The sequence below is a fragment of the Ambystoma mexicanum genome, chromosome 10 (assembly GCF_040938575.1).
Source record: "Ambystoma mexicanum isolate Mex_15411 chromosome 10, UKY_AmexF1_1, whole genome shotgun sequence".
Classification (NCBI taxonomy): Eukaryota; Metazoa; Chordata; class Amphibia; order Caudata; family Ambystomatidae; genus Ambystoma; species Ambystoma mexicanum.
The window spans coordinates 1,522,389,535-1,522,417,425 of NC_090932.1; the positions used below are offsets into that span (position 1 = coordinate 1,522,389,535).

At 48.9% G+C, this 27,891-nt stretch overlaps 1 protein-coding gene across 6 annotated transcripts in view; it reads right to left on the bottom strand.

The window, feature by feature from the left end:
- The window catches only part of NCOR2 (nuclear receptor corepressor 2), a 2,813,293-nt gene that overhangs the window by 755,576 nt on the left and 2,029,826 nt on the right, over positions 1-27,891 (bottom strand). For all 6 annotated transcript variants that reach the window (XM_069619703.1, XM_069619702.1, XM_069619704.1 and 3 more), the window contains one exon: positions 23,975-24,117. In XM_069619703.1, the coding sequence (XP_069475804.1) occupies positions 23,975-24,117 (143 nt within the window). The remainder of the gene's footprint in view (positions 1-23,974; positions 24,118-27,891) is intronic.

Here is a 27,891-nt window from a genome sequence, read left to right on the forward strand (position 1 = left end):
ATCATAGCATTTCGAGATACACAGGAAGATCCACCTTGACAGGGTCTGTTTGGCGACAGCCCAACAGGCTCTGGCCATGGCTTAACCCATAAAAAGCTGGTAATCTTTCCTGTCAATCCTCTCCGGAGAGACTTAGTAGCTGAGAGTCGCACCGGGTCCAGCCGATGGAATCACTCCTCAGCCTTCAAAGGATGATGCGCCTGAAAAAACACTTGAAGATGGATCTTTTGAGAGAGATGAAAATCTGAGATCCACTTCAGAAGGAAGGATGGCCTCACACTCAACGTCAACTTCTCTATGGAAAAAAGCAAATAGTGAGGTTTAACAGACAATGCTCGGAGCTCTCTCACCCATCTTGCCGAAGAGATGGCAACCAGACAAATCACCATAAGGGCGAGCAACCTAGTAGAACATGAATGCAGCGGCTCAAAGGAGGGCATGTAAGAAATAGTAACATTAACTTCAATTGCAAACCACAACAACAAACTGGCTTGGTAGAAAAGGACTGCACAATCCCCATAAAAATTGTATAACACTGGGAATTGTGCAGAAAGAGCCTTGCTCAGAGGTCCGTATAAAGACAGAAATAGCAGCCATGTGCCCATTCACATTGCCGATCTGCAGGTACATCTAGGCCAAACGCAGCGAGAAATCCAAAACAGAGAGCATAGCACAGGATAAAGGGACCAGATCCCTCTCCCGGTACCAAGGTGAGAATTTAAAATATAACTGTAGTTGTCATTTATATAGGGCCTTTTATCATTATTATAGTCTCAATGCGCTCGTGTTGGGAACGCTCTCGGGGACCGAAGTCCAGAGTGTTGGCGGTCACAGAGTAAGATTAGAATGTGTGTGTGCATTTGGCCAAATAAGGCTTAGCAGGGCTGGTCAAGCATGTGGAGGGGTGCTGTGAGGAGATGGCTTGAGTGCTAGAGACTCCCTATGTGTTCAGCGTGCCTGAAATGGTCATAGGTCTTCGCTGCTTACTGATGTCAGAGGTGTTGATGCGTAGTCTGGTGCAAATAGGCGGGTAATTATGTGACCAGCACGACTGAATTTGTCATAATCCTTGCTGAATTCTGATGTGTACGGGAAGCCATGCCCGCGGCCACAATACACTGGAGTGGTGAGCTATATGTACCTAGCAGATTCAGTGATTTGTTGTATGTATTGGCGTCTTCTGTTGATTCATGCGACAGTCTATGCTTCAACTAATTGCAACTAGAGGAGCCCGGGCTATACTTACAGGATCTTCTAGGTGGATAGCATGGCTAATTTACCCAGGTATTGTGCGCTTACTGAACCTTCTCAATTGTTACTTTTACCATGGGCAGCTCATCCATGTGCAATACCATCTAATTGAACAGGAACCCTGATTTTGTATAACTAGACTTAGTGGCACGCCTCTGAGCTGAGAGGAGTTCATCAAGGAAGTAGTCCGACAAGTCCCACTTCTTCTATCTCGGGCTCTCAGCATCAATGAATGAAGGTTGAGGCTGCTGATGTTCGGGTAGAAGACCCGGCCTCTGACTGGGAGAGCAGGTCCACCATCCTTGGAACGCAGGGGCTAGAGAGGGGGCTTGGGTGCAGCAGATGATTTTATCCAGCAACTCTGGATGCCACATTTGCGGACCCCAGTCTGGAGCAATTAAGACCAACGTGAATCCGGAGCCTCCTAAGAACCAGCAGAGCGACATGGATCAGCGGTAATGCATAGTGGAGGTTGAACATCCAATCAACCATCAAAGCATCCCCCAAGCACTCCCTATGGAGGAAATCCTCTGGAGCAAAGCAACTAACACTTCCTGTACACACTAGAAGCAAAGAGGTTTTCCAGGACTTCTAGCATAGCTCCCACTCGCAGGAGGCGTTCCCCAGAGCTCAGAATCACAGTTGCATTGCTACTCTGGATAGCAGCAGGGACTCCACACCACACTGCTTGTTGAGCTAGTGCATGGCCACTGTGCTTTTTGGTCAAGCCCAGCACAGTCTTGGCTTTTCACATAGAGGAAAGCAACCAGGGTCAGCCTCATTGGCCTCAACTCCAGCAAGTTATTGTGCTCCCAAAACCACAGATCGCTCACTGTCAGATGTGACAAATGTGTGCCCCCAACCCTTCAAAGATGCATCATTGACCACTGTTACCAGAGGCCAGGGTTGCCGAAGTAACACACCTTTTAACAGGTTGTCTCGTAGGGACCATGCAAGGTCTTGAGACATGCAACTTGATACCTGCAGAAGACCCAACATGTTTGGCAGAAACTGAGACAATTGGAAATAGAGGAGCCACTGAAGCAATCTCATACGCAGCTGGGCCTCCAGAACTAACACAATGCAGGAGACCATGAGACCCAGCAAACGTAAGAAGGCTGAGGTGGGAACTTGCCCTTGGAGTTGGTCATCCGAGAGGTGTTCGCCACTCTCTCCTCAGACAGAAAAGCTCTGCCATGGTGAGTGTCCAAGACAATCCTGATAAAAAAAAATGAAGGGACTGGGACAGTGAAACAGAAGACTTTTTGAAGTTCAGGGAAAAGTCAGAACTTCCTGCGTTTCACATGAATTGGCATTTGGAAGTAGGCATCCTGGAGGTCCAGTGACACCAAGGAGCCAGCAGGTTGAGGGCTTGGATGATCTGAGCCAGAGTGACCAACTTGAATTTGTCCTTGCATAGTCAGACAAGAAGCCCAAGATCTAGAATGGAACGAAAGCCCCTGGCCTCCTTTGGACCCAGACAACAGATTGAGAACCAACCCCTTCAACTCAAGCGCAGAACCAGTTCCATCTCGGCCTTCACCATAAGTTGGCGGAATCAAATTCCTCTAAAAGTAGAGGACACAAAGGCAAAGAGTTGAGTTGACGATGGCCTGGAGGGCATTGGATGAAAGGGAAACGGTACCCCTGTTGAATGACATGTAATGCGCCAGCGTGGGACATGGTGCAGAACCATTCCGAGCTGAACTGGGAAATTCTCCCTCCCACAGGAGTGGTGACGCATGGAGGAAGTTCCTCAAACAGGGTTCTGCACCTGGGGTGGCTGAGTGGACTGTGGAGGAGGCAATGCTGCCTCTCTGGGCACCCCTGCCTCTACACCTAGAGAAACAGCGAGTTTGTACCTACCTGAGGCAGTTTGGCCTCTCACATGAGGTGGTTAGGAGGCCAAGTTCACATGTTTTAGAAAATAAGCATAAAGTAAACATGTTTTTATAATCAGGATATCTTTTTTAACTGTGCTAAACGCGTACACTTGGTTTCATTTTTTTCATTCTATATTTTAACGGCAACCCTTTTATCTTCACTCAGAGGGTGAAAGACATAGTCAGCGCCAGAAGGACCATTACCAGTGACCTGGCAAAAGAGCTGTGCAGTATGCCCATTAACTCACAGCGCCTTCTCTGGCTGGTAAACGGTTGGTCAAAGATACAAATACCTGCATTTCAATTCAGAACTTGGGCTTCTAGTGTTATAGTCAAGATTGTCCAATTCTGATCCAGCTTGCATTGCTTTAAAATTTCTGGAAATGCTGCATTGTTTTCGTATACGATTATCTTGCGCTCATTTTGACCCAATGTTTGGTTGCTTCATTTTCCATGTGTCTGGGAAACTGGAAACGTTGGGCTTGTCTTCCAAGCCCTGTATTATGGTGGTTCTCAAACCCCTCTAAATTCCACAAACTATTTCCAATTACTTGTCATTGAGCACTCTCATGGGGTTACATGCTACACAAATGAGCACAACCAATTATAAATGTAAAATGGGTCTCGCACAGTCCTGGAGAACTGTACTGCCAAGCACAGGAACTGGCAAACTCTCACCTTCAGTGTGTATTTAGAAATGCTCTCTCCAAAACTATAAAACTATGCCACTAAATATAGCTTTTGAAGGAGTCCCCAGGTCTCTGTGATGGATGAGTGATTTCGAACAATTGAGACTTGCCTATGTGGTTTATACACTACTGTATGTTACATTTGTCTCCGGTGGTGTAAGTGGAAATCCTGGAAAGAAAACCTATTGCTATCAAAGAAGTTTCAGATTTATAGTGCATATAACTACTGGGCATTAAATATGGAATCATGACAGCACACTGCAGACTTCTCTCACAGGATCAGGCATGAAGTGAACCGACGAAGCAAACTTAACACCATAGACAGTCTGGTTCCCTGTATATGTCAGGGTTCCACTTCATGAAATATGGAAAGGGAAGTATGAAACCGAAAAAAAAATGCGAGGTGGAGCCATACAGGGTGGATGATAGGACTTTTGCCATCCTAGGAAGAGTCATATTTCATGACTATTGGATGGGAACAACAGGTCGGAATACTAGTGAAAATGTGGGCCCTCCTTACAGTCGCTGCATAAGCAATTGGTAAGTATCATCTTCTCCATAGAGCAGGTCAAGGTGACCTGCTTACAATAAGAACATGCTCATGCAATTTGAAAATGGAACGTTAACATGATATGATAAGTCATTTGTACCGCACCGTTACACAAGTATTTCTAGGCATGACAAGACAAGGGAGGGAAGACAGAGGGAGGACAAAACTAACAATCTTACTAGGCCTTGTGTCATTCAGATCGTGCAAGTGCGATAACACCAAGTGCATGGGGCAGGAAAATGGGGGAGTGCCTGGGAGAGGGAAAAGGGAAGTGCAATCAGGGCAACAATGCTCTGAGTAAGTGCAGCCAGGGCAGCGCGGCTCAGGGTAAGTGCAATGAGGGAGGGGACTGTGGGGTTAAATTTACAGCCCCTAAGTACGTGGTAGGCCCCGGAGACAGTGCAGGGGCGACTGGTCGTCGAGCAGCCTGGTAACCAGTGAGACTGAGGGTAGCCAGGCCACCAATCAGACAGGAAATGCAGCAGACAGTGAGGCCAGCAAGGGAGAGAGAGCAAGCATAGACGAAGAGGAAGGTCTTGAGCTGCTTTCAGAACTTCAGGTGGTCCGGCTCAAAGTCTGAGAAGGGCAGGGAGACCTTTCCAGAGGGAGGCACCTGCAGAGGAGAGAGATGCACCCCACTCTCTTACTGGAGAAGCGTCTGAGCTGCAGAGAGTAAGAGGAGGCTGAGCGAAGGGCTCGAGAAGTAAGGTGTTTTGGAAGAGCGAGTTCGATGTAGTGCGGCACTGACCCCAGAAAGCCTTGTGGAAGACACAGAGGGTCTTGAACTTGATCCGTGCAGCCACTGGGAGCCATGGGAGAGATTTCAGGACTGGAGAGATACAGTCCCTGGGCTTGAAGCAAAGGACAGGTCTTGCAGTCCTGTTCTGGATCAGTTGCAGAGGGCGGAGAGCAGAGGAAGGCAGATTAAGAAAGGCTGTTACAGTAGTCTAGCCTAGAGAGAACCAAGGCTCTGGAGACAGTGAGCTTCTGGGGGAAAGTGAAAAAGGGCAGAATACCTCAGAAGAGGTGCAGCTGGTAGTGGGCCTTTCTTGGCAAGGTCTGTGATGTGAGGAGAGAAGGCGAGTGGAGTCGAAGATGGCACGAAGGTTTTTTGCCTCACAGCAAAGCGAAGGAAGAGGGCGCAAGGAGGGCGGCCAGAGTGAGAGAGGGAGAGGTGGGGGCAGGGTACCCAATGAGAAGGATCTCAGTCTTGCTTGCATTAAGGCAGAGATCGTTAGATGACCAAGTCGCTGATTACCTTAAAAGAATTGGTGAGAAGTGTCTGTGGTTCTGGAATGGAGCCCAAGTCGTCTGCGTACAACACACTTTCAAATTCTGGTTTCCTCTTGGAAGATGCTGTAAGGAAAGAATTCCAGACAGAGCGTACTGTTTTGGAGTGTCTCCTGATTAGCTCTTGTCTTCTGTGACTGCCTTCAGAGACAGGATGGCCGATCAGGAAATTGGAAGACATTCAAGCAGGGCTGAGCCACTGAAAGGACAGAGCTGGAAAACACTTCACCTGAATGACCTAGATACAGCCCTACTGGCCTTCCAAAGGTAGGAAATCTCCCAATTTTTCTATAACATGCTACCTCACAATGCTTCATGTAATTTAAGAAATGTTAAGTATTTGAACAGTGTACACCCACAACTCACTAATGCACCAGTGCACAACATTTAAATGACTAGCATCTTCCTCATCAGTACCGGCTCAGCACACAAACATGCAACTGATATGACAGATCTCATCACCATCACTAATATCCACTTCCTTTACATCAAAGTCATGGCTCACACCTACTACCTCCTACATCTTTTACAAAGTCATCCCTATCACAGAGGTCATCCTACAACCACTGTGCTAGTACGCATGCATCCTGTTGGGAACTTAGAACTGTGATGAATGTGAGATTATCGTCCCTTCTCCCCTAGTGGAGACCTTTTTCATGGGGCCAGGGCGGTGCGCCCACAGTAAAATAATCCATATGGGGGTGGGAGGGTTAACCGAACGAAGATCACAGGGGGAAGGAAGCCCCCTATGGGATTGGGGATGACTTTTCTCAGGAGACGTGGTATACCCATCTTCAGAACCACCAAACAACTCCAGTAGTAAGTGTCCCTCTCCAGCCAGAATCAATGTGTTCCATTGTCAAAGAACTCAGAATAATATACTTGACAGGACTGAAATACCAAGTACTTACTTTGCATCAGGTTTTAAAAAGAGTCCGAGGATCACTTTGAAGGATCAATGTGAGCGGTCTAGTTTCTTACAGGATGTAACTGGCCCAAACAAAAGCAACAAACCAACGCGGGAGTTCAAAATGAGCTCAGCTGGGACACAGAAAGAGAACGATCCATTGAGGAGGAACTGCGGGAGATATGCACTGGGCAAGCAGACTAGAGCCAAACAGGAAGCCATGAAGGGAGGAAAAGGAGAGCACGAACCTGGTTCATGCTGGAAGGGCCACTTGAGCTGCTGACAGAACTTACCTCTGGACACCCCGGGCCACGGCAAAGCATCTGCGAGGAGCGACGCACCACCGGGCAGAGTCAGAGGTCCGCAGAGCCACTGCAGTCCCTGCTGCTCACCCGAATGCTACTGGAGCCTCAAGGGATAACCAAGCTGCTCGGGAAACACTGGTACCTACAACAAAGAAGCTAACAGGTATGCAGGTTACCCGAGAGGTGTTCGAGGTCTGGCGAAGCAAGGGGATGAAGCAAGAAGTTGGAGCAAGAGGGTTTGGGAACCTGAGAGGGGGCTGTGAGTATGGGTCTAACACCCATATGAAAGTGAAAGTATATGTCGGTCTGGGACCGCAAAGAATAAGAGGGTCTGGTACCCTGAAGTGACATTGCGAGTCTGGGACCCGCACCCATTTGAAAGTCGAAGAGTAAGAGGGTTTGGGACCCCGAGGATAACCAAGAGAGAGTAATCATAGGTTTGGCAGGAGAGTGAATAAAATAGACATGACAACGAAGTGCAAGGCTGGGACCTGCAACCAAAATGAGAAACCATGGATAAGGGGGTTTGGGACCATAATTGAAGAAAGAGCAAACAAGGGAAAGTTGTGTGCTTGACAGGGGAGTAAACCAAGCAAGTACAACCCTACATTGCAAGTCTGGGACACGCACCCATGTGAAAGGAAAAGGCTTGAAGAAACAAGGAACAAGAGGATCTGGGACCCTATAAGAGAAAGAGAGACAGTCCATGAGGGCAGAACGTCTTGGCAGGAGAGTAAACCAAGCTGTTCACGTCTTTGCGAGTCTGGGACCCGCACCCACATAAGAAGTTTAGTAAAAGGGGGTCAAAGACCTTGGAAGTGAAAAAGGCATAATCCTATGCTTGGTAGGAGTGTGCCAAGTTGATGGGATAAAAGAATTGTGAAATGTACCTAAAAAAATACAGGGCTCAGAAGATCATAAGGAAATGAAAGTAGAAGTAGTCTATGGGAAAGGAACACAACCCTAGCCTTGAAGTCCTATACCTATGAACATTTTTCATTTTATCACTTTTTGCCTGAGAGATTGGGAACTTATCCGATTGTTGGAACCATCACGGACACTTTGCTTTCAGAAGAGATTATCCTTAAACTTTGTTTAAGTTGTTAGCGTTGGAGACAGAAGTAGGCTTTTGAGACACGTCACTGACATGTTGGTTTTGAACATTCTGACAATTTCACTAGTTTTCTTTGAGGCAGGGAACCCCCCCTGCTAGCTTTAGGGATATATAGGCCTTTTTCCAACCCTTTCTTGTTTAATAAATGTATGTACCCAAAGATATGGCACCATTGTATCCAGGCATTACTTGTGCACCCTTACACTACCCTCCCACTGCCACCTCCTCTAATTTTGAAAATGCCCCTACCTCAAACTCCCCATCACATACTTTATTTACAGAACTTCAGGTCAAAAGCAAGCACTTTCTGAACGAATTTGTTTTAATTCACAGCCTGCAGTCACCTTTCCCTCCTCTCAAGAAAGGCCAGATCTGCCCTCTTCTGAAGAAACCACTCCTGGAAAAAATCTCCAATTACAGACCCATTGCACACACAACCTATTTCTGTACAACATCCTTCACCCGTACACTGCCCTTAGGGTTTACTATAAGTATTGGGACGAATCGTGGGATTCAGTCACTTCTCCGCAGGGGTAGCCTTTCCCTGCGAGGCTGGGTAGTTGATCATACACCTCGAGGTGACCCAATGTGGCTCCCCACTCTAGGAGGGAGGAGTCTGTTGTAACCGTAATCTGTGGGAAGGGCTCCGGGAAGGAGGTTCCCACTGAAAGGTTGCTGGAGGTTAACCACCACTGAAGCTCCGTCGACATGGAGAATGGTATCTGATTCATTTTGGAATCTGGGTACACGGATTGGGGCCAGCAGCCCTAAAGCACTGGTTGTATACGAATTGTTCGAATGTCAATTGTTCGAATACCAATTGACCTTCTGCACAATTGACTGAATTTAAACGGTCAATTAGGATATATATGCGGGGGGAAACCCCCCGCATCCCCCCACCCAATCCAACCCCCATCCCAACCCCCCTCCCAATCCCCTTATATTATTATTACACCAACCCAACCCATAATATATATTAAAATGACCATACGGTCAATTGTGCAGAAGGTCAATTAGGACCCCTATTATTCGAACAATTGTGTCATTCGAACAATTGTAAACGAACAATTAGGGTAATACCAAAGCACTAGCTGTGTGCGCCTCAGTTTCAGTCTTGTAAGTGGTAGGGCTAGCATGCATGAAGCCATCAGGCCTAGGAGTTTCTGGAACCACTAGGCCAATATGTGGGAGGAGTGCAGGAAAAGAAGGCACATGGCCAATAAATCCACTATTCTGTCCTCAGTTAGGTAAACTCTGGCACAGACCGTATCCCAACGGAAACCGTCAGACAATTTCCACCAGTTCACCGACAGCCCTAGTTGGAACAGAAGCTGGAGCAGTGACTCAAGATAGGCTCTTGCAGTCCGTGGGCAAGGACTCTGCAGAAGCCAATCATTCAAATATGGATAGACATGATCTGCAGTCTGAGGAATGCTGCAATAACCGCCATCATCTTCATGAAGACATGCAGTGTCGAGCTCAGATCAAACGGCAGCACTCCATATTGGAAATGTTCTGTTCTTACGTAATGTGTGCCCCAGATCAGGATGTGCATGTAAGCGTCCTGAAGATCTACCACACTGAGCCAATCGCCCTTCTGGGGAGAGGACCTTATCTGGCTGGGCATGATCATCTTTAATTTCTCTTGGAGAAGGAAAAGATTGAAGTTGGAGAGGACGAGATTGTGCGTAGGCCAGCCTGGTTGGGTTTAAGCACTATAAAGAGAGGGGAGTAATAGCTCTCCCCTTGCTCCTGCAAGGGAACAGGTTCCACTGCTCTGAGGTTCAGAAGTACCTCAGCTCTGAGGGAGGGAGACCCACTCAGCTGAAGAGGAAGGTGAGAGGGTGGGTTATGAGGGAGGGGCAAGGGGAAGCCAACCCGGGCGACGGACAAAACCCATGTCTTTTGCGATGGTCTGCCATGCGTTCAGATGAGACAATATACGTCCTCCCACCGGAGTCTCTTGTGACCGATGGAAAACATAATTTGGATGGCTTGTTAGCGGCGAGCCCACCTGTTGCCAAACACATGATGGGCCGCGGCCTCCAGCAGGTCCTAAGCCAGAACTCTGGAATAGGATAGGTCATGTGGGATACATTCCTGAAATTCTGAAAGCTCCTTCCACAGCTTCAGATTTGCAGCTGCAAGGATGACTTTGGTATTCGCCTGCCGCCAAAACTATGTTTCTGTGTCTCATTCCTGGCTCCTCACACTATTCAATTACAATAAGATTTTGGCAACTGCTGTGACTAATCCAGGGATGTCATCCCTCTCCCCAAGGGGTAGCTAACTCCTTTGGGGCTAGAGATGAGCAGGAGCAGCTTAGCACCCCAAAGGGAACAGGACAGGCGGGATCCCACTAGGGGTGATCCCAGCACCCTCTCCCTCTGGGGACAGGCAATAGGGATATGTGTTATCCTTCCTTATCTCAAGACTCCCAGTTTTGTTGGTTACATGGAAATTAATGTAATGACTTACCCCTTTTTACACCAATGGCTCGTATGGGTTCTGACCCCTTGTAGGCACCATCTTCTACTTGAGGCGGAGAATGGGAGAAAACGCCTAGAAAATTGGGGATAGAATAGGATTGTTGTGCTCAAATAAAACCTCACTTTGAAAATGTCATCTGCTACGTGTCCGGATTCTGTCTTGCCACACTGCTCACTACTGAAAAACTAAACAAATCAAGCTTTCACGCCCCCCCACCCCGTAGCACAAAGACCAGTTGTTGATGACCTCATGAGGGCACTTTTGGGAAAGTAATGTACACAGGTTCTCCATTAATTATCTTCTGCCTTGTGTGACGAATCACAGGCATTTGTCCCTTCTCCCCAAGGAGGAGTCCCCTCCTGTCTCTGTGAGGCTAGGGAGGTAAGCCTGCCCCGCAATACCCTCCCTAGGGGCTGAGGTAAGAGGTACCTCACTGGGCGAGACTCCTCCTTTTGGGACAAAGACTCCCATTCCAGTGAGGAACTCCCCAAGCCATTCCCCGTGGTGGCATACATGGGACTATCAGAGGTGAAGAACAGGATAAAATCTAGAGACTTGGCTGAAGATGAAACAAAAAAATAAGTTACTCACCATAGTGACTTGAGTACTCACAGTCCTAAATCCCCTTTCCTCCCATCCTTGTGGGGCGTCCCCCAACACGGGGACGGTACCTGAACCTTTTGGCAGCAATAAATTGAGCTACCCCTGTAAATTTAGTATAGCGTGCGGGGCACAGCCCTGGACGTAGGCACGATCACCAGCACCGCCCTCCGACGCCTCACCTCTGTCCCCTTTTGACACAGCGGATGCTCGTAAACTGCTATTTTAGCTCCTGGAGTACAAGCAGGGGATGGAGGGTGGGACGTATAGAGGAAAGGGGCCTTGGGACTACAAGTACTCTAGTTATTATGGGGAGACACTTATTACTCATACGTCCCATCCCCTTTCCTATATCCTTGTAGGCGATTCACCGAAAACACTAAAATAGGTGAGGAATAAAAGAAATTGGAGGCAAACAGGTTTCTGAGAAAAGCCTGTCCAAACTCTGCGTCCCTCCTGGATCAGGTATCCAAAGAGCAGTGTCTGCAGAAAGCCAAAGGTGCGGCCCAAGTCGCTGCCTTGATGACAACATCTCAGGGGGTGTGTCTTTGAAAAGCTACAGTCGTAGCTTTGGCCCTCACTGCATGTGCACAAATACCCACAGGCACCTTTTTGCCCATGGCTGTGTATGCTTCCGATATGGCGAGAACCACCTACCAAGCAATGAAGGACTTCGACGCCTGAGTACCCGGAGTGGTGCCACCAAACATGACAAACAACGCATCCGATTTATTCAACTGTTTTGACCGGGAGAGGTCAAATTTGAGCACCCGAATGCAGGAAACTTTCTGCTTCTGATTGAGAATTAGGGAAGAAAACAGGCATACAGATCTCCCGATTCAGATGAAAGAGGGAGACCACATTGGGTAAAAACTCGGGAAGAGTCCGTAGGATTACCTTATCATTGTGGAAAAACGTGAGAGGCTTGCACACATATAAAGCCTGAAACTGACTAATCCTACGCGCCAAGGTTAATGCCACCAGCAGAACAGTCTTGAATCCAGCGGCTTGAACAGCTTCCACTGCAGAGACAACAAAACCAAGTTCAGGTCACAGATGAGATGGGGCCTGTGTACCGGCGGAAACAGTCTTGACAAGCCCTTGAGGTGAGCCTGGACCACCAGGTTCACCATTGAAAATATCCCCTCCTCTGAATTATTGTAGGCTCCTATGGCCGCCAAGCAAGTGTGGCAAGTATAAACTTGGACCCCGGAGTGGGCCAGATGGGCAGAGAACAAAAGGATGTTGTCCAAATAACAAGTGAGAGGATCCACGCCAGCCTCCCGCGCCCAATGACAGAATCTGGACAAATTACTCTTGTATTGGGAGCGGGTGGACACCTTCCTGGCCTCCTGTATAATATTCCAATTATTTGCAGGTAATTGAGCTGGTATTAGCCTCATCTGATCAGGAGCCAGGCTAAGAGCACGAGTTTGCCCCGATCCGGATGTTCTACTGCTCCCTGTTGCTGTGTTAGGAAGCCCCTGCTGAGGACTGGCAGACAGACCGGCCCGTGCGACCTGAGCTGCAGAAGATCCAAAAACCACACCCTCGACGGCCATTGAGGAGCTACAAGAATTAGCCTGCAGCCCACCGAATTCCAGAATTTGCAGAGGATCCATTGTTGTAACAGATGGGGAGGAAAGGCATAACTGTGGTTGTCCCACCACAGCTGGAATGCATCCTCCAGAGAGCCCCAGCCTTGCCCCTCCGATGGAGCAAATAGGCAGCATTTGGGTCTGCTCCACATCTGGAAGAGCAGAGATGAGGAAACGCTGTGCAAGTCCCACTCGTAAGCGTTAGAGCCCAACCTGCTCAACCTGGTGAACCTGGTGGCCGGTAGCTGGAGCAGCCTCGGTACTTGTGCTGATCGTACAGCTTGTTAGGTCCCTCCCGCTAGTGCGCTTCCTGAGAAAGGAGTCTCCTTTGTGGGGTGCGGAGAGCAGTGCACCTACCCTGGACATGGTATTCTGCTTCACAAATGCCTTTAGGTCCTCTGGAGATGACCTTTCAAAGAGCTTCCCACCACCTGGCTAGTCTGTTCTTGAGGGCACGTGGTGTCAGAGCGTTGCATGCGGTACAGCCCTCGCAGCTGTTGTCAGGGCCACGGCAGTGAAGGCAGAGGGTGTGGTGGTCAGACGTTGGGAAGGGACCCTCGCACGCTTGACACCTGCTGAAGCCCGCTGTCGTTATGCGCCAGGGAGGAGCGTGGCGCGACAGGACAAAGCGATACCTGACAATTGAAAGAGAAAAAGACAAAAGTACTTCTCCAGGGAAGAGCGTGTGTAATTACTAGGCCAGAGCCTAACCCAGGAGCGCTGGTGAAAGCGGACGGTTCCCATCGAAGCAGAAATGTGGACTGGGGCGTGTTGCCGGTAGGCAGTCAGAGGAGCGCATGCTCCCAGGGCCACACCCTTGCATGCATCTAAATTTAAAGGGGAAGATGATTTTTCTGGTGAAAAAGGTTCCATCTCCTGTCCCTTGCGAGGGACGCCTATACAGTATGGAGGAAAGGGGATGAGACATGGGAGTAAGACTCCTGCAGGTGTAAGCCTGCCTCAGCAGGGGTAGCAGAACGAGAACAAGGACTATCCTTGTCCCTGGGCCCCTGGATTGGGATTCACAGAGACTGAAGCAGCAGCAAAGCAGTTTGTTGTCAGCATTCTATCTCGCCAAACTGCCATTGAACCATTGTTGTGTGGGTTAAGAGTGCATTCTAACCAATGACACCAACAGTGCAGCCTTTGGAACTTCGAGTTTCTTTGAACAGCTGTTCCAGAACCAGTCTTCTGCTCCAGCTGAGCACGTTGATTGACCAGACTTTGATATTCATATTTCATTGTATCGTGCACATACACAAGTGTTTCAGAGCGCGACGAGGAAACAGAGGGGAACAAGGGAGAACAAAACAACGATCTTACTAGACCCAGTGACATTGAGAACACACAAGTGCATGGAAGAGGGAAAGAGGAAACTGCATGGGAGGGGAGAAGTGGCAAGTGCTGAGCAAAGGAATACAAATAAATCATAAATAGATAGATTATCAAAAGCAGCAAACAGTGGTAGTGCGGCCAGCAAGTGGCAAGTTTTAGGTTTAAACCAACAGACAGGGTGTGTCTGATAAGTGCTGAAGAATGGGGAGGAATGGGGCGCTGTAGAATTACAGATACAGACCGCAGTGCAAGGGAAGCCAGGATGCAGTGCGGGAGGTTGGCAGGGTGAGTAGGTACCTGGGCCTGAAAGTCAGAGGGTAACCAGGTGCACAATGCCAAGACAAAACAGATCAGCAGGGGAGAGGAGGAGCGAAGGCAGAAGCAAACAGGGAGGTCTTGAGGTGCTTCTGGAACCAGAAATGATTCCCCTCAAGTTTCTGAGTGGCAGGGAGGCTGTTCGAGGGAGGCCCCAGCCGAAGACAGAGATCTATCCCCAGCTCGTTTCTTTGAAAAACGACTGACCCTGAGGGAGTTAAAGGTGGATGAGTGAAGAGCTCGGGAGGGAAGGTATTTACGGAGGGACAGCTGAAGGTATTTTGAGCCCAGGCCCCAGAAAGCCTTGTTGACAATGCAAAGGGTCCTGACTTTAACCTTGCAGCCACTGGGAGCCAGTGGAGAGATTTCAGGGCTGGAGAGATGATCTTGGGGTTTGAGGCAAAGGACAAATCGCGCAGTCCTCTTCTAGATGATTTGCAAAGGGCAGACAGTAGAAGCAGGTAGATTTAGAAATAGGCTGTTGCAATAATCCAACCTGGAGAGAACCAGGGATCGAGAGACAGTGAGCTTCTGGTGGAAGGAGAGGAAATTATAAGTTACTCACCATAGTGACTTAGTCCCCTTTCCTCCATACTGCATGCGCGCCCCTTCCAAGGGACGGGAGACAGAACCTTTTTCGCAAGTAAACACCTTCTTCCACTTTAAATTTAGAGGCACGTGGGGGTGCGGCCCTGGGAGAATGCGCTGCCTTGACTCCGCCCTCTGGCACCACAGGTTAGTCCCCCTAGACGAGTTGACAATAGATCAACATTGCCTAATGACACAGTATAATTAGAGGGGGGATGGTGGGACGTATGGAGGAAAGGGGACTAAGCAGTGAGTAATTAATAATTACTGTTACGTCCCGTCCCCTTTCCTCCATACTTTATGGGCGATTACTGAATGTAGCCCCAGGGTGGAGAGGAGAACCATCTTAAGCAAATTGGTTCCCGAGAACCGCCTGTCCGAAAGCCGCATCAGATCTAGAGCCGGCATCCAAATAATAATGTTTGCAGAAAGGAGAGGGAGAGGAAAATGTGGCCACCCTGCTTATGACTTGCCAAGGGACATGGCGCTGGAATGCGATGGCCGTTGTCTTGGCCCTGACTGCGTGGGCATGCATGCTTGCTGGGAGAGGCTTGTGCTGACCCTTGTATGCTTCTTTGATGGCCGAGACCATCCAGCGGGATATAGAGGCCTTGGCGGCTGATAGTCTGGTCTTGCACCTCCAAAAGTGACAAATAGGGCGTCTGATCTGCAGAAGCCATTGGTCCTGTCCAGGTAGAATTTCAGGGCACGCCTGACATACCGGCAATGCAAAATCCACTGTGCCTCATCCCTAGAATCGTCAAAAAACATAGGAAGTACTATTTCCTCGTTTAAATGGAAAGCAGATGGCATTTTAGACAGAAATGCTGGGTGTGTCCGCAGGACTACTTTGTCACCTGTGAAAGGTATTATATGGTTCGGAGGCAACCAGCGCCTGGATTTCGCTGACTCTGCGAGCCGCGGTGAGGCCGACTAGTAAGGTTGTCTTAATGGTGACCAGCCTGATGTCCGCGGATGCCATTGGCTCGAATGGTTTGTGCCCCAGGCCGCGCAAGACTATCTTGAGATTCCACACGGGATGTGGCCTCTTGATGGGCGGGTAGAGTCTTGCAAGCCTGGTCAAATGTTTGACAATCGAATTAGAGGAGGAGAAGACCCCTCTGAGTTCCTGTACGCCCCGATGGCTGCGAGGTAAGTGCGGCAGCTGTCCACCTGCACGCCTGAGTGGGCGAGGTGCACCGAGAAGGAGAGCACGTCATCCAGAGTACATGCCAGGGGTCGATTTCCTTGGAGGCTGCCCAGTGGCAGAACCTGGTCCATTTACTTTTATACTGAGCCCTGGTAGCCTTACTCCTTGCGCCCTGTATGATCACCAGATTAGCCTGGGAGAGGCTGAGGTGCCTTAGCCTCACCTGTTCAGGAACCACGCTATGAGGGCTAGCTTCTGTGGCGCGGGGTGGATGACCCTGCCCCCCTGGTGTGCCAGAAGATGTGCTGGGCCCGTCGGAAGGTGAATCAGTGGCATCTCGGAGAAGCGGAGCAGCTCCGAGAACCATGGACTGGCTGGCCACCATGGAGCTATTGGAATGATGTTGAGCTGGCGAGACTCCTTCATCTTGCAAATCACTGTGAATCTGCGGAGCAGGCAGGAAGGCGTAAGCGGTCATGCCGTTCCACTGAATCCGAAATGCGTCGCCCAGGGAGCTGGGGGCCCTGTCCCTGCCAGGAGGCAAACTGAGGTCACTTCTTGTTGTGCCAAGTGGCAAAGAAATCCACCTGAGGACAACCCCATCTAGAGAGACCTCCTGAGCAACTAGGTTGTTTACCTGCCACTCGTAGTTGTCTGCTCCAAACCTGCAGAGCCTGTCCGCCTCAGGTTGGAAACCCCGGAAGGTGCACTGCTGTGAGTTAGATATCGTTTTCCAGGGCCCACTCCCACATGCTGATTGCCAGTCTGCACAGTGGAGGGGATCTGGTGCCTCCCTGCTTGTTGACATAGAACATGCTGGTCGAGTTGTCTGTCTGGATGAGGACAACTGTGCCCCTGATAAGTGGGAGGAATGCTCTGAGCGCTAGCCAGATGGCGTTAAGCTCCAACCAATTGATGTAGTACTCCTGCTTGGGTCGGGTCCAGGTGCTGTGGACCGAGAGATTGTCCAGCATGGCACGCCATCCATCGAAAGGAGTCCATGGTGATGGTGACCTGCGAGGCGGGAGGCCGGAAGGGCTTGCTCGTCCGTAGGTCGCAGTCCATGGATCACCATGTGAGCTTCTGGTGGAGCGATGGAGGAACGTTGATCATCTCGGATTGAGAGCCCCGCTCCAGGTTCCATGATGTTCCATGATGCCGTGAAGTGTAGCTGTATCCTCCTCATCCTGAGTCTCGTGTGAGGTCACCTCTCTGCTGAGTAAGTGAGTAATGGCCCTCTTGGAGGGTACTCTTGTTCAGAGGAGAATTGCCTAGCATTTCGGTGCTGGACTGCCCCAGGGCAGGACAAAGACTGATATGTTTGGGATATTTCTTCTCTGTGAAAGATAGTGAGCTAAAGACTCTGGGTAAGTCTCTCATAACCAGGACTAATGTCTGGCAGAGGGACTCCCAGGACCCCCCTTGTTAATTAGCGTGTTCTCATAAGAGCCTGGAAAGTGTGGTAACTTCTTCCGTAGATGGAGCCCTGAGTCCTGAAGAGGACAGCCACAGTATTCGCAAGTCTGGTAAAGACCCTGGGGGCCGAGTTGAGGCCAAAAGGAAGGACCTTGTATCGGAAATGGTAGCCCATGATCCTGAACCATAGGAAAGAACAATGGGGCTGCCATATCAGGACATGTAGATAGGCGTCCTTCAGATCCAGGGAGCACATCCAGTCTCCCTTGCAAAATGTCTCTGCTATAAAAGCTGGCATAACCATCTTGAATTTTTGTAGAGGTAAGGAGAGGTTGAGGGTGCAAAGGTTCAGCACAACTCTGAGGCCCGCCTGGTTCTTTTTCTGAATGATAAAAATCCTGGAGAAGTCCAAGCCACGCTGGGAGGCTGGGACTTCCTCCATGGGCTGGCTCTCTACGAGCGATCGGATCTCCGCCAGAAGAGTTGCTGTCCGAACTTGAGGGAGTGGTGGGGAGGAGGGAGAAGCTGGGCTGGGTAGGCGGTACACCCTGGATACTACGGAGAGGATCCAGAGGTCCACCAAATTCTGGTACCAGAAATGTGCATGGAGAGCAAGCCTGCCCCACACCCCCCACTGGAGACACATGGACCCGGAGGGGCGTGTCAAGCCTCCTCACCATCAGAAGCTGTTGCGGAGGAGGTGGACAGGAAAAAAGCCCTTACTCCCCCCCCCTCCCTTTTGGTTAGTTGCGCCGATGTGGAGTCGGCGAGCGACCGGCTGCCTGGACCTCCGTTCTTGGAAGTTGCGGAATGCTCCCTATGTATGCCCCTTGTCGGAGCGCTGCTGTGACTGGGTGTACGATGTGGGTGTGGTCTTTGTCAGGATGGATAAAGACTTGGCCGTTTGTGAGCTGTTTTTCTTTTTATCCAGCTCCTCGTCCATGGTGGAGTGGAAGAGGTCACTCCCCTCGAATGGCAGGTCTAATATGCATTCCTGGACGTTCGATTTAAATTTAGTTGCACGGAGCCAGGCTGTTCTTCTCATGTCCGTGGCGATGAAGATGGCCCAGCCAGAGGTGTCAATTTGGGCCACGGTGCACTCAATGATGTCCGGCGCCACCAGCTTGGCCTCAGCCACAACCGCCTTGAAACGTGATTGGCTCTGCGTAGGATGCGCTGGGAGGAAATCAGAAATTTCCCGCCACAACCTCTGGTTCACGGCCGCCAGCATGGCATTAGCCTGACGAAGATGCAAGGATGCGTTGGAATAGAGGTTCTTCCTGTACGCCTCCAAGATCATCTCCTCCTTGCCTAGCAGCACCGCAGAGGAGGCGGCCGAGGACGAATGAGGCTTGGAGTATAGTGATGCTGCAGCGATCACAGAAGACTGTGGCTGAGGATGGGCCAAAAGCAAGAATGTATCCCCCTGCATCTGCCTGTACTTGGCGTCCAGGCGTCGATTGACCAGCTGGACAGATTGGGGCTTGAGCCAACCCTTCTTGGCCAGGGCGACTACGTCGGTCTGCATTGGAATTCCTGTTTTAGCAGAGGGGCGTTGCGTGAGGACTTCTTCAAGGACCCCCCTGCTGGTTGCTCATCTTGAGGAAGGCCCAGGTACTCAGCCAGCCTTGCGAAACGTTCATGGAAGGCCTTGGCAGACAATGGCGTGTCGAGGTCCTCCTCATCGTCTGTGTCCGCCTGGGGGTCAGGAGGATCCTGCACCGGTGGACGAGTGGTGGGAGCCAGAGGCTGGGGTACTGGGACCAGAGCCGGAGGCTGTGGCGGAGGCTGGTACGGACCCGCCTGAGGAACCGGTTGGGGGGCCGGAAACAGTGGCAAAGGCTGCGCCGGGGCAGAGGCGCAGGCAGCGGAGCCTGCGGTGCTGTAAGCATTGGAGGGAGAACCTCCCTGATGGCATCCCTGAGGATCACCCCCATCCGAACGGACTTCATGAGTCAGAGGAAACTCTCAAAGAACCTGTCCTCACAGGCTGGAGGGGCGGTAGGGGATATAGACTGAGTAGCGGGCGGCTGCCGAAGGTGCTGCATACCCTGCCCATATGGAAGTATCAGGCACCTGCCCTGCGCAAATGAAGGATAGGCTGTAGGTGCGGAGTGGGACGGGTGCTGATGTCTGGCATAGTGTCCATCTTGTCGAGCTGCCTTCCAGGTGCCTGCGTCGTGTTGCTCAGCTCGCTGGGCCCAACCTCCTCCAGGACTCTTGAGTGTGGATCATGAGGCCTACACTGCTCCTCAGGCCTGGTAGGTGTAACACCCTCAGCCTGGGGGCCGGTAGAGCTGAGTTTTGGCACCCCTCAGGCCATATTGCTGGTACTAGGGCGTGGCCCCTCTACCATAATGCCGGTACAAGGGCATAGCCCCTCAGGTGAAGACCCGGTACAAGAACCTTTCCGGTCCCGCAACACTGTCACCGGGAGAATCCAAGGATCCCTCGACCTGCAGCCTGAGAGGCCTTGGTGCACGTGCTGGAAGTAGAACCTGGGTGATCCTTCCCCCGTGGGCGAGTCCTTGGGAAGGTGTTTCCCTTGTGGGGTGTGATGGAGAACAGAGGCCCTACCTTGGGCCTGGAACAATGTTTGACGAAGTCCTAAAGGTCCTCTGTAAACGATTTCTGGAAGAGCTCCCTCCACTTGGCTAGCCTGTTCTTCAGAGACCTCGATGACAGGGCGTTGCACGCTGTACAAGCTTGCCAACTGTGGTCTGGGCCAAGGCAACGTAGGCAGAGGGCGAACAGCCCATCGCCGGATGGACACCTGCTGAACCCTGTGGAAGTCGACATGCACTGGGGAGGAGCGTGACGCCTGAGGACCGAGTACATGTATGTTAAAAAGACAGAAGAAGTATCCGCGCATGGAATTACATGGCCGAAGCCAAACCCAGGAGCGCTTGTGAATTTGGCCCATTCCGGTCAATGTGGAAAAGGGGACTGAAGTGTGGCGCCGGAGGGCGGAGTCAGGGCAGCGCATGCTCCAAGGGCTGCACCCCAGCGCACCTCTAAATTTAAAGGGGAAGAAGGTATTTTCTGGTGAAAAAGGTTCCGTCTCCCATCCCTTGGAAGGGACGCCCATGCAGTATGGAGGAAAGGGGACGGGACGTGAGAGAAAGGCAGAATACCTCTGAGGAGGTACAGTAGGAAGTTTGACTTTTTAGAGACAGAGATGTGGGCAGAGAAGGAAAGCACAGAGTCAAAGATGGCCCTGAGGTTCTTATGCTCGCAGGTAGGGGTAGGAGGAGGGCCAAGGGAGGCCGGCCAGAGAGTGACAGGAAAGGAGCGTGAAGGTGTGCCGATGAGGAGGATCTCCGTCTTGCTGGCGTTCAGGCAGAGATCGTTGGCAGCACACCAATCCTGAATGGCAGGTAGGTAATCAGAGAAGGAGAAGAGGTGGCCGAGGGAAGCCTGAAAATGAGTTGAGTGTCATCAGCACAGCACTGAAAATTGGAGCAGAAAATGGCAATGCGGTGGGCCAGAGTTGCCAGGTATTGGTTGAAAAGCCAGGGTAAGAGGTTAGACTGCCTGGGGAACACCGCAGGTAGTAAGGGAGAAGATAGATGAAAGGAAGGACCCAAGTTGGACTTGAGAGGGTCGATCATCAGAGGAAAGACGTCAGCCAGGCCAGAGCCTGATCGGGGATACCCAGGTTGTCACGGAGACGGTTGAGCAGGATGGTATGGTTGACCATGTCGAAGGCAGAAGAGAGATCGAGTAGAATGAGGACAGAGGGGATGTTAGATTCCGTGTTGGAGAGCAGATCTTCACAGATGTTCAGGAGAGCAGTTTCCATGCTTCTGGCAGCTCTAAAGCCAGACTAATGGTCGTGGAGACAACCAACAGAATCAGAGTGAAGGTTAAGCTGCGAGATGGCCAGCTTTTCCAAGAGTTTGCCCATAAAAGGAGTGATGGAGATTGGACGATAGTTAGCCGGGCAAGAATGGTCAGCTGTGGGTTTCTTGAGAAGAGGGTGCACAAGATAGTGCTTCAGAGGGGAGGGGAAGGCTCCTGAGGTGAAGGAGAGGTTGCAGAAGTCAGTCAGGGCAGGAGTGAAGGTGTCAATGTGGTCCTTGATGGTTTTGGAAAAACAGAGAGGAACCTGTTTTGACGAGACTTTCATAGATCGGACTGGTCTAGAGACCTTGTCAGGGGAGAAAAGAGGAAAGGATCAGAAAGAGGGTGGGGGTGGCTGTAGGAGGGCCAGAGTTCACAGAAGGAGAGGGGAGAAGAGGGGGAGAGGACAAGAGGGTGAACAGGATATCCTGAATTTTTTAGATTAATTCAGAGGCAAGTGCCGTGCAAATGGTCTGGGAGGTGACAGGAGAGCAGGGTTGGCCAGCTCCTTGCAGATTTTAAAGAGTTTGGCCCTGAAACTTCAAACAAGAAGCTTGCTGCTGGAGAAGCCTTCAAACTGCCATGTCTTGGACCACACCTCAAACCACCAGCATTTTCCTGGCCAACCCCTGATCGAAAATGGAACCAGCCCTTGGTGGCCTCGTCGTCTAACATCCGCCGAACACTGCAACGAAGTGCAGCAAGCTTCATCTCTCACCAGACTCGGTGCCTGCTCCCGTCCCTGGTTCCACCCACTTGCACAACATTGAGAAGCCTGGCTTGATACCATCAAGAACTGATGAATGTACTGTTGGAAGGCCCCAGACACCCATGTCCATTTGTCGGAGCCCTAGAGACTAGTTAAGCCACCTTTCACACTTGTTTCCTCAGAGACGCATCCTTTTCAACAACATTGATGTGTTGCATTGCCTTTTCCTCCCGCCTAAATCTACAGAGTGCTTGCATCCTTACCTTCTGCATTTCTTTGTCTTTCTTTACAGGGATGGGTTTTTGTTAGTGTTTTCTAGTACAGTTCTTACTGTATATTGGTGTGATTAATTCAAGCATGTGTATTATTATAGAATCTTGATTGAACATTAGTTTATTTTGGACTATTCTACTATTGCTATATGGGTTGCTAGCGTATCACATTCACACCACTCTTAATTAAGAAGATAGCTTGCCCTCTCACCACTTTACGACAATAAGTGAAGGCGGTATATCCCCCCATCTATGCCAGTTTCGCCTTTGTGATTGGGATCACTGTTGGTTTGTAGAAGCATACAAGGTACGTAGGGGGATTAGCTACTCCTCACCCTAGTACTTCTGCAGGGCAGTAGTCATTTCATCACACCCATGATACAGTGGTTCATATTTTATATACTAGTTTTAACTATGCACTGGAATGTGTCCAAACGTCAGGGCAGCTTGTAAAGTCATTGCACTGAACGCTGAAGAATGCTGAAGATTATTTGAGGCAAAATCCTAATCTGGCTAAGGAGATGACAAAGGCTTCTATGTGCTTTGCCAAAATGTACAATGTGTGGGGTTAAAAAGAAAGAAAACATTATGCCTTGTTCGCCTTTGGTAGCAATTGCTGAGGGTAGGTTATACACTTTAGAGAAAGGCAAGCACAGGAAGTGACCCAACAATGAGAGTACCATAAATACTGTATTTGAGAAAAATTGAATTCTTGCTGGATGTTGCTCGCTGGGTTTGGCATTACTTTATGAATGGGGATTTCTATAATGCTGGGCGTGGGCCAGTGAATCAGCTTGGCAGAATTTCGGACAATCTCGGATAGTGCTCAGAATTTCACCTTTTAGCCGACAGCACCAAATGTTTGCCTTTTCTGCTAGTCTGCTCTAAACAAGTACAATTGCCCAGCAGCTGCCTAAGGCACATGAACAGGCCTGCTACCAGCAACACAAAGATCCCAGTGCATGTTAGAAGCATTAGCAGGCATTCGGTGCCTTTAAACCACATAAAGAGCCCGGGCTTTCAGACACCTAACGCTCAGCCTTGCCAAACCCGACCAGCCCCCGGGAAGTGGTGATAATGCTTAATACATGTATAACGGCCCTCCTGCCTTCAGAGGACTTAGGAAGTCGAGCAAAAGGCGTGCTTCCCCGTTTAGCTTGAAATTACAAATTAATGATGTAAAACGAGACATGTTTTACAGTTCTTCGTTATAGAGGCTCCAAGTAGCAATGGAGGGTTTTATTGTACGCAATGAATCTCAAACATGAAGTTCTATAGATGGAACAGGATGGTGTGACCAGATAACAGAAACCAGGAACTAGTTTTGAGTAGGGTTAAAAAAAAGTTACAATGATAATAGATGCACACAGAATAATTGTCTTAACAGATTTACATTTCATATTTAGAATTTGAGGCACAGGGACATTACGTGACTGGCCAAGAATCACAAAGTTGTGGTCAACCTCCAAAGCAGGGATTACAACCTATGTATCCAGATGTTAATGTGCGCAATTTAGAAAATAGACCGCATCGCCTCCCACCTCACTTAGCAATATAAATAATAATGTAATTGACACCAGGACATTCCAAATCTTGTAAAACTCTAAAAGGTGCAGTATTCCTTAAATGCTGCACTTGACTTGGTTAGGACTTGGCATGCCATAATTACCATTTTTAGTTTGTGCTGCTGTAGGATTTCATCCAGGTTCTGGCGTTTCTTGTAGTTAAAATAGAAGTTTTTACACTGCGACACTGTCTTGGAGCCCACCATTCTGGCAATTGATGACCAATTACGCCCATGTTCCAGGAGACCTTTAAAAATACAAAATACAGATATTAAGCCAGCCCACAGATTAGTGCATCATTTAGTACTTTATCTAAAAAAGAAAATGAAGGAAACAGGTCTCTAGTCCTAGGCGCAGTTTTAGACTCTCGCCTTGACTATGCCAAATCCTTATGCGCCAGCTTCAGGTTACAAAGCTCTCAGAATGCGGCAGAGCGCGTAGCCTGAGCCTTCTGGAGGAGAGAGCCCATCTCCGAGGCATGACTCTTGTTCCACTAGTTAGTAGTGAAAGCACATAACAAAATCAATTGACCCGTTTGCCCATTCAATGCCAACAAAATTAAGCCAAGGAATATGTTAGTTAAAAATAAGTAAATATTCCCCTTCATAACAGTAACAGTAGTCCATCAGCGCCAAGAGGCCCCTGAGGGTAGTAGTGCACAGTGTACCAATGCAGTCACTCAAGATTCGAACTCAGTGGCTAACTCGAGTATTTCCCTACATTTCGGCAGATGGAGTAAAGAACATGAGGTTTCAGGTTAATGCAGAGAAAGGTTTTGCCTCTAAATTGCAAAACTCTGGAAGGGTCATATCAAGTCGCAGATTTCGCCAGTTGCACGTTGGCAACTTTGAAAAACTTTCCAGTGAGTTTAAGATTTGTTTTTTTATATTTTCACAATTTAAACTCTTTGTTTCTTGTCCATCTCTAACAATAACCCAGGCAGAAAGGTAAGAACATGTAAGTATTAGGGAATAAAAGGCAGTATGTAAAAAGGGAGAGTGAATGGAGAGGGGGCGGGGGTCTACAGTCATACTTTTAGATTTGTTTTTGCATTACTCGCTGTTATCTTACTGAATGAACTCATTCTCGAGTAGATAAGAAGCAAGCAGAAAAGGCTGGACTTTTCTTCATTAAAAATTACACTGTTATGCTATTTCAGGCAATGCTGTGCTGCACTATGAAAGCATCCCCAACCATGGTACACAGTGTTACTTTTTTGTCCAATGCTGGGGTAGGCAATGCTGTCTTTTGCTGCACTAGGTTTTTTTATGCTGGGCTGGGCAATGAGGTCACATTTTGCTTGCTATGCCATATGATGTTTATTCTGAATTGTACACCAACTGGAAATGTCGGTTTGGGGGGCTGCCTGGGGCCCAGAGCAGTGCAGAGCTGCACACGGCGAGCGCCCGTGGAAGCCAACCACTGACTGGATGGATGTTTTATGCGTAGTATTAATAGTGAAGAGTAAATTCAACCTATTAAAACATTTCGTGAAGCTCCATATCGCCATGGTTAAACATGATAAGTGTGCCTGACCCTTCACGCTGTTGCTAATTTCTTTATGTCCACTTTGCAACAACTCTGCGGCTTTACTCTTAAAAATATTCTATTCCCTTCAAGGGCGGTACCAAGTTATTGTACGATTCAGTTCACCAAAGGACAGATGACCACCCGTGGCGACTGGCAAGCAGCTTTATCTCCAGTTTTCCCACTTCTCTGCTCCTCCATCCATCTACTCACAGAAAACGCTCTACTTGGAGATATCATACCGCTTAATCCATGTCAGTCCCATGCTTAAAAAGCCTGGTTGTGGGATCTGGAAAAATACACAATACTACAACTCTGTGGCTTTCATGCTTGAAGAGGTCCCTTGAGCACAGCCCAAACACAACATGCATCCACTCACACTGAATTCGTACTTTAATAAAGAACATAGACCTGCAAAAATCAATGACCAACTACTGACTCACCTCCGCATGGAGTTGCTTCACCAACACTTCTTGGTCAATCGACAACCAACACGTTCAAGCAGAAGTCGGTACCCATATTCCCCATCTTTCTGCTCTACCTACATACCCTTCAAGCTATTTCCCTAACTGGCCATCTATGAAAATATGTTCTAACCATTTGCAAAGGTGCGCTTACTACTCAACGAGAAGAATTAGGACAGGCTGGGATAAAAAAAAAAGCTAGAACACATGCTAGACATGTGCATGAAAGAAAAAAAAAATGATTTATGAGAGGTAGTAAGTGAATTTAATTTAGTACCCAGACTAGTAGGAAAATACAATAATTTGAAGAACCAATACGTTGGCATGTAAGAACTAATACTTTGCAAGTAAAATGGCATTTAGAAAGAATACAATATATTTTTGTGCTCGAGATAATAGTATAAGAATAACATTTGGAAATCAAAACACTTCCCAATATAGACCTGCTTTAAATCAAGCCAACAAATACTCTGGCAGGATATTGTTGGACAAGACTGACTGATGAGGTGGAGAAGATCAGCTTGGTTGTACAGATTATCTGGATTATCAGAGAATTACAGATTGACTTTCATCACACTAGAAGGCAGTGCTTTCCTAACTGTTTCTATGCAGAGCCTCTTAGAGTTAAAATACTGTTGCTAGGCCCCATCAAATGACAAAGAGGCTTATATCCGCCATTAAATGCGTAACGTCCTCCCATCTGAAGGAGCCGCTCCTGTGGAAAACATCTACCCCCCCCCCCCAGTTTGTAGACCACTTGTGTTTTGGAGGAAATGGGAATGGCGTGTATACATGGTTATTTTCCATAATAAACCATAGGCAAAATGAAAACACTACAATATGTCAAACGTCCTTTATAAAGGGGGACTTGCACACAGCGGGAGGTCCCTGCAGCAAGCCCAAGTGCCTTGAAGTTGTGCCCCATTTTTCTATCAGAATGTTAGACACACCAGACACTCAGACAGGCACAGGCCTACCACATGCCGACGAGAGATGGGCGGTGGCCAGCACCTCACCAGAGTCGGTATATGCCCCGTTTTAAAAGGCCTGCCACCTGAAATGTTGGTTTCACTTTTCTACTCTCATTTCAGGAGTTGAAATTCCCCAGAAATGAATAGAAACGTTCGTGCTGTGCAGGAGCACTATTATTGTGGATGCGGCAGGACTGGTCGTTGTCTGTGTGCGTTTTGCGTTTTACCTTCACGTGGGGTGTTATGAGCCAAACTCCATACAGAGAAAAGATGCTGCAGAGGACGCATATCAGTTTGTGAAACAGGAAGGAACTCGGGAAAGCACTGGGAAACACCCCACGCTAGACGAACCGTTTTTTTTTGTTATGGCCAAACTGCAGTTTTTTCTTTTTAGAAAGTTGTGCTAAAGCAAAATTGTTAGCTTTTCCAGGTTGCTCATGAAAGTAAATAAATCCTTTTGTGAAACGAGACTCATTTGCGAGAAAAAAGAAAAAAAAAACTTTACTGAAAATAAACCTTAAGTTGCAACAGTAAATCAGAGCTGCAGAGTGAACTTAAAGTTGCAATACTCAGGGTTAAGAAAACTATTCCCCATTTGGATAAAGCGGGAGCCACAAGAAATATACATTTGTGGAGGGAATGAGCAGTTACATTGTCCCTTTTTTGTTCAGGATACTTTTCTAGCACTACTCGAAAGTAGCCCCAAGAAGCAATATCGCGCTGTAAACAGTAGGGAAAGGGGAACCAGTTTCATTATTATTACATTAGAGCAATGAAACGCATACAAACATTAAAAACACACCGCAGTCCATAGACGACAAGGACCAAGGCAGATAAAACTCCCCACCACTTTTGGTGAGGGGAGCAAGCCACAGAAGATTGGGTTGTACCAGCCGCTACCTGGTGTGCCTCCCAGTGGGTGGAAGTAGGATCCTTTAGGTGAACCTAATCAAGGAGAGATCTAACACACCCAATGTGGCTGTCAAATCCTTCTGCAACACCACTATTCGGAGTCCGGTCAAGCTCCAGCACAAAACACCCAGGCCCATTGGGCTGGAA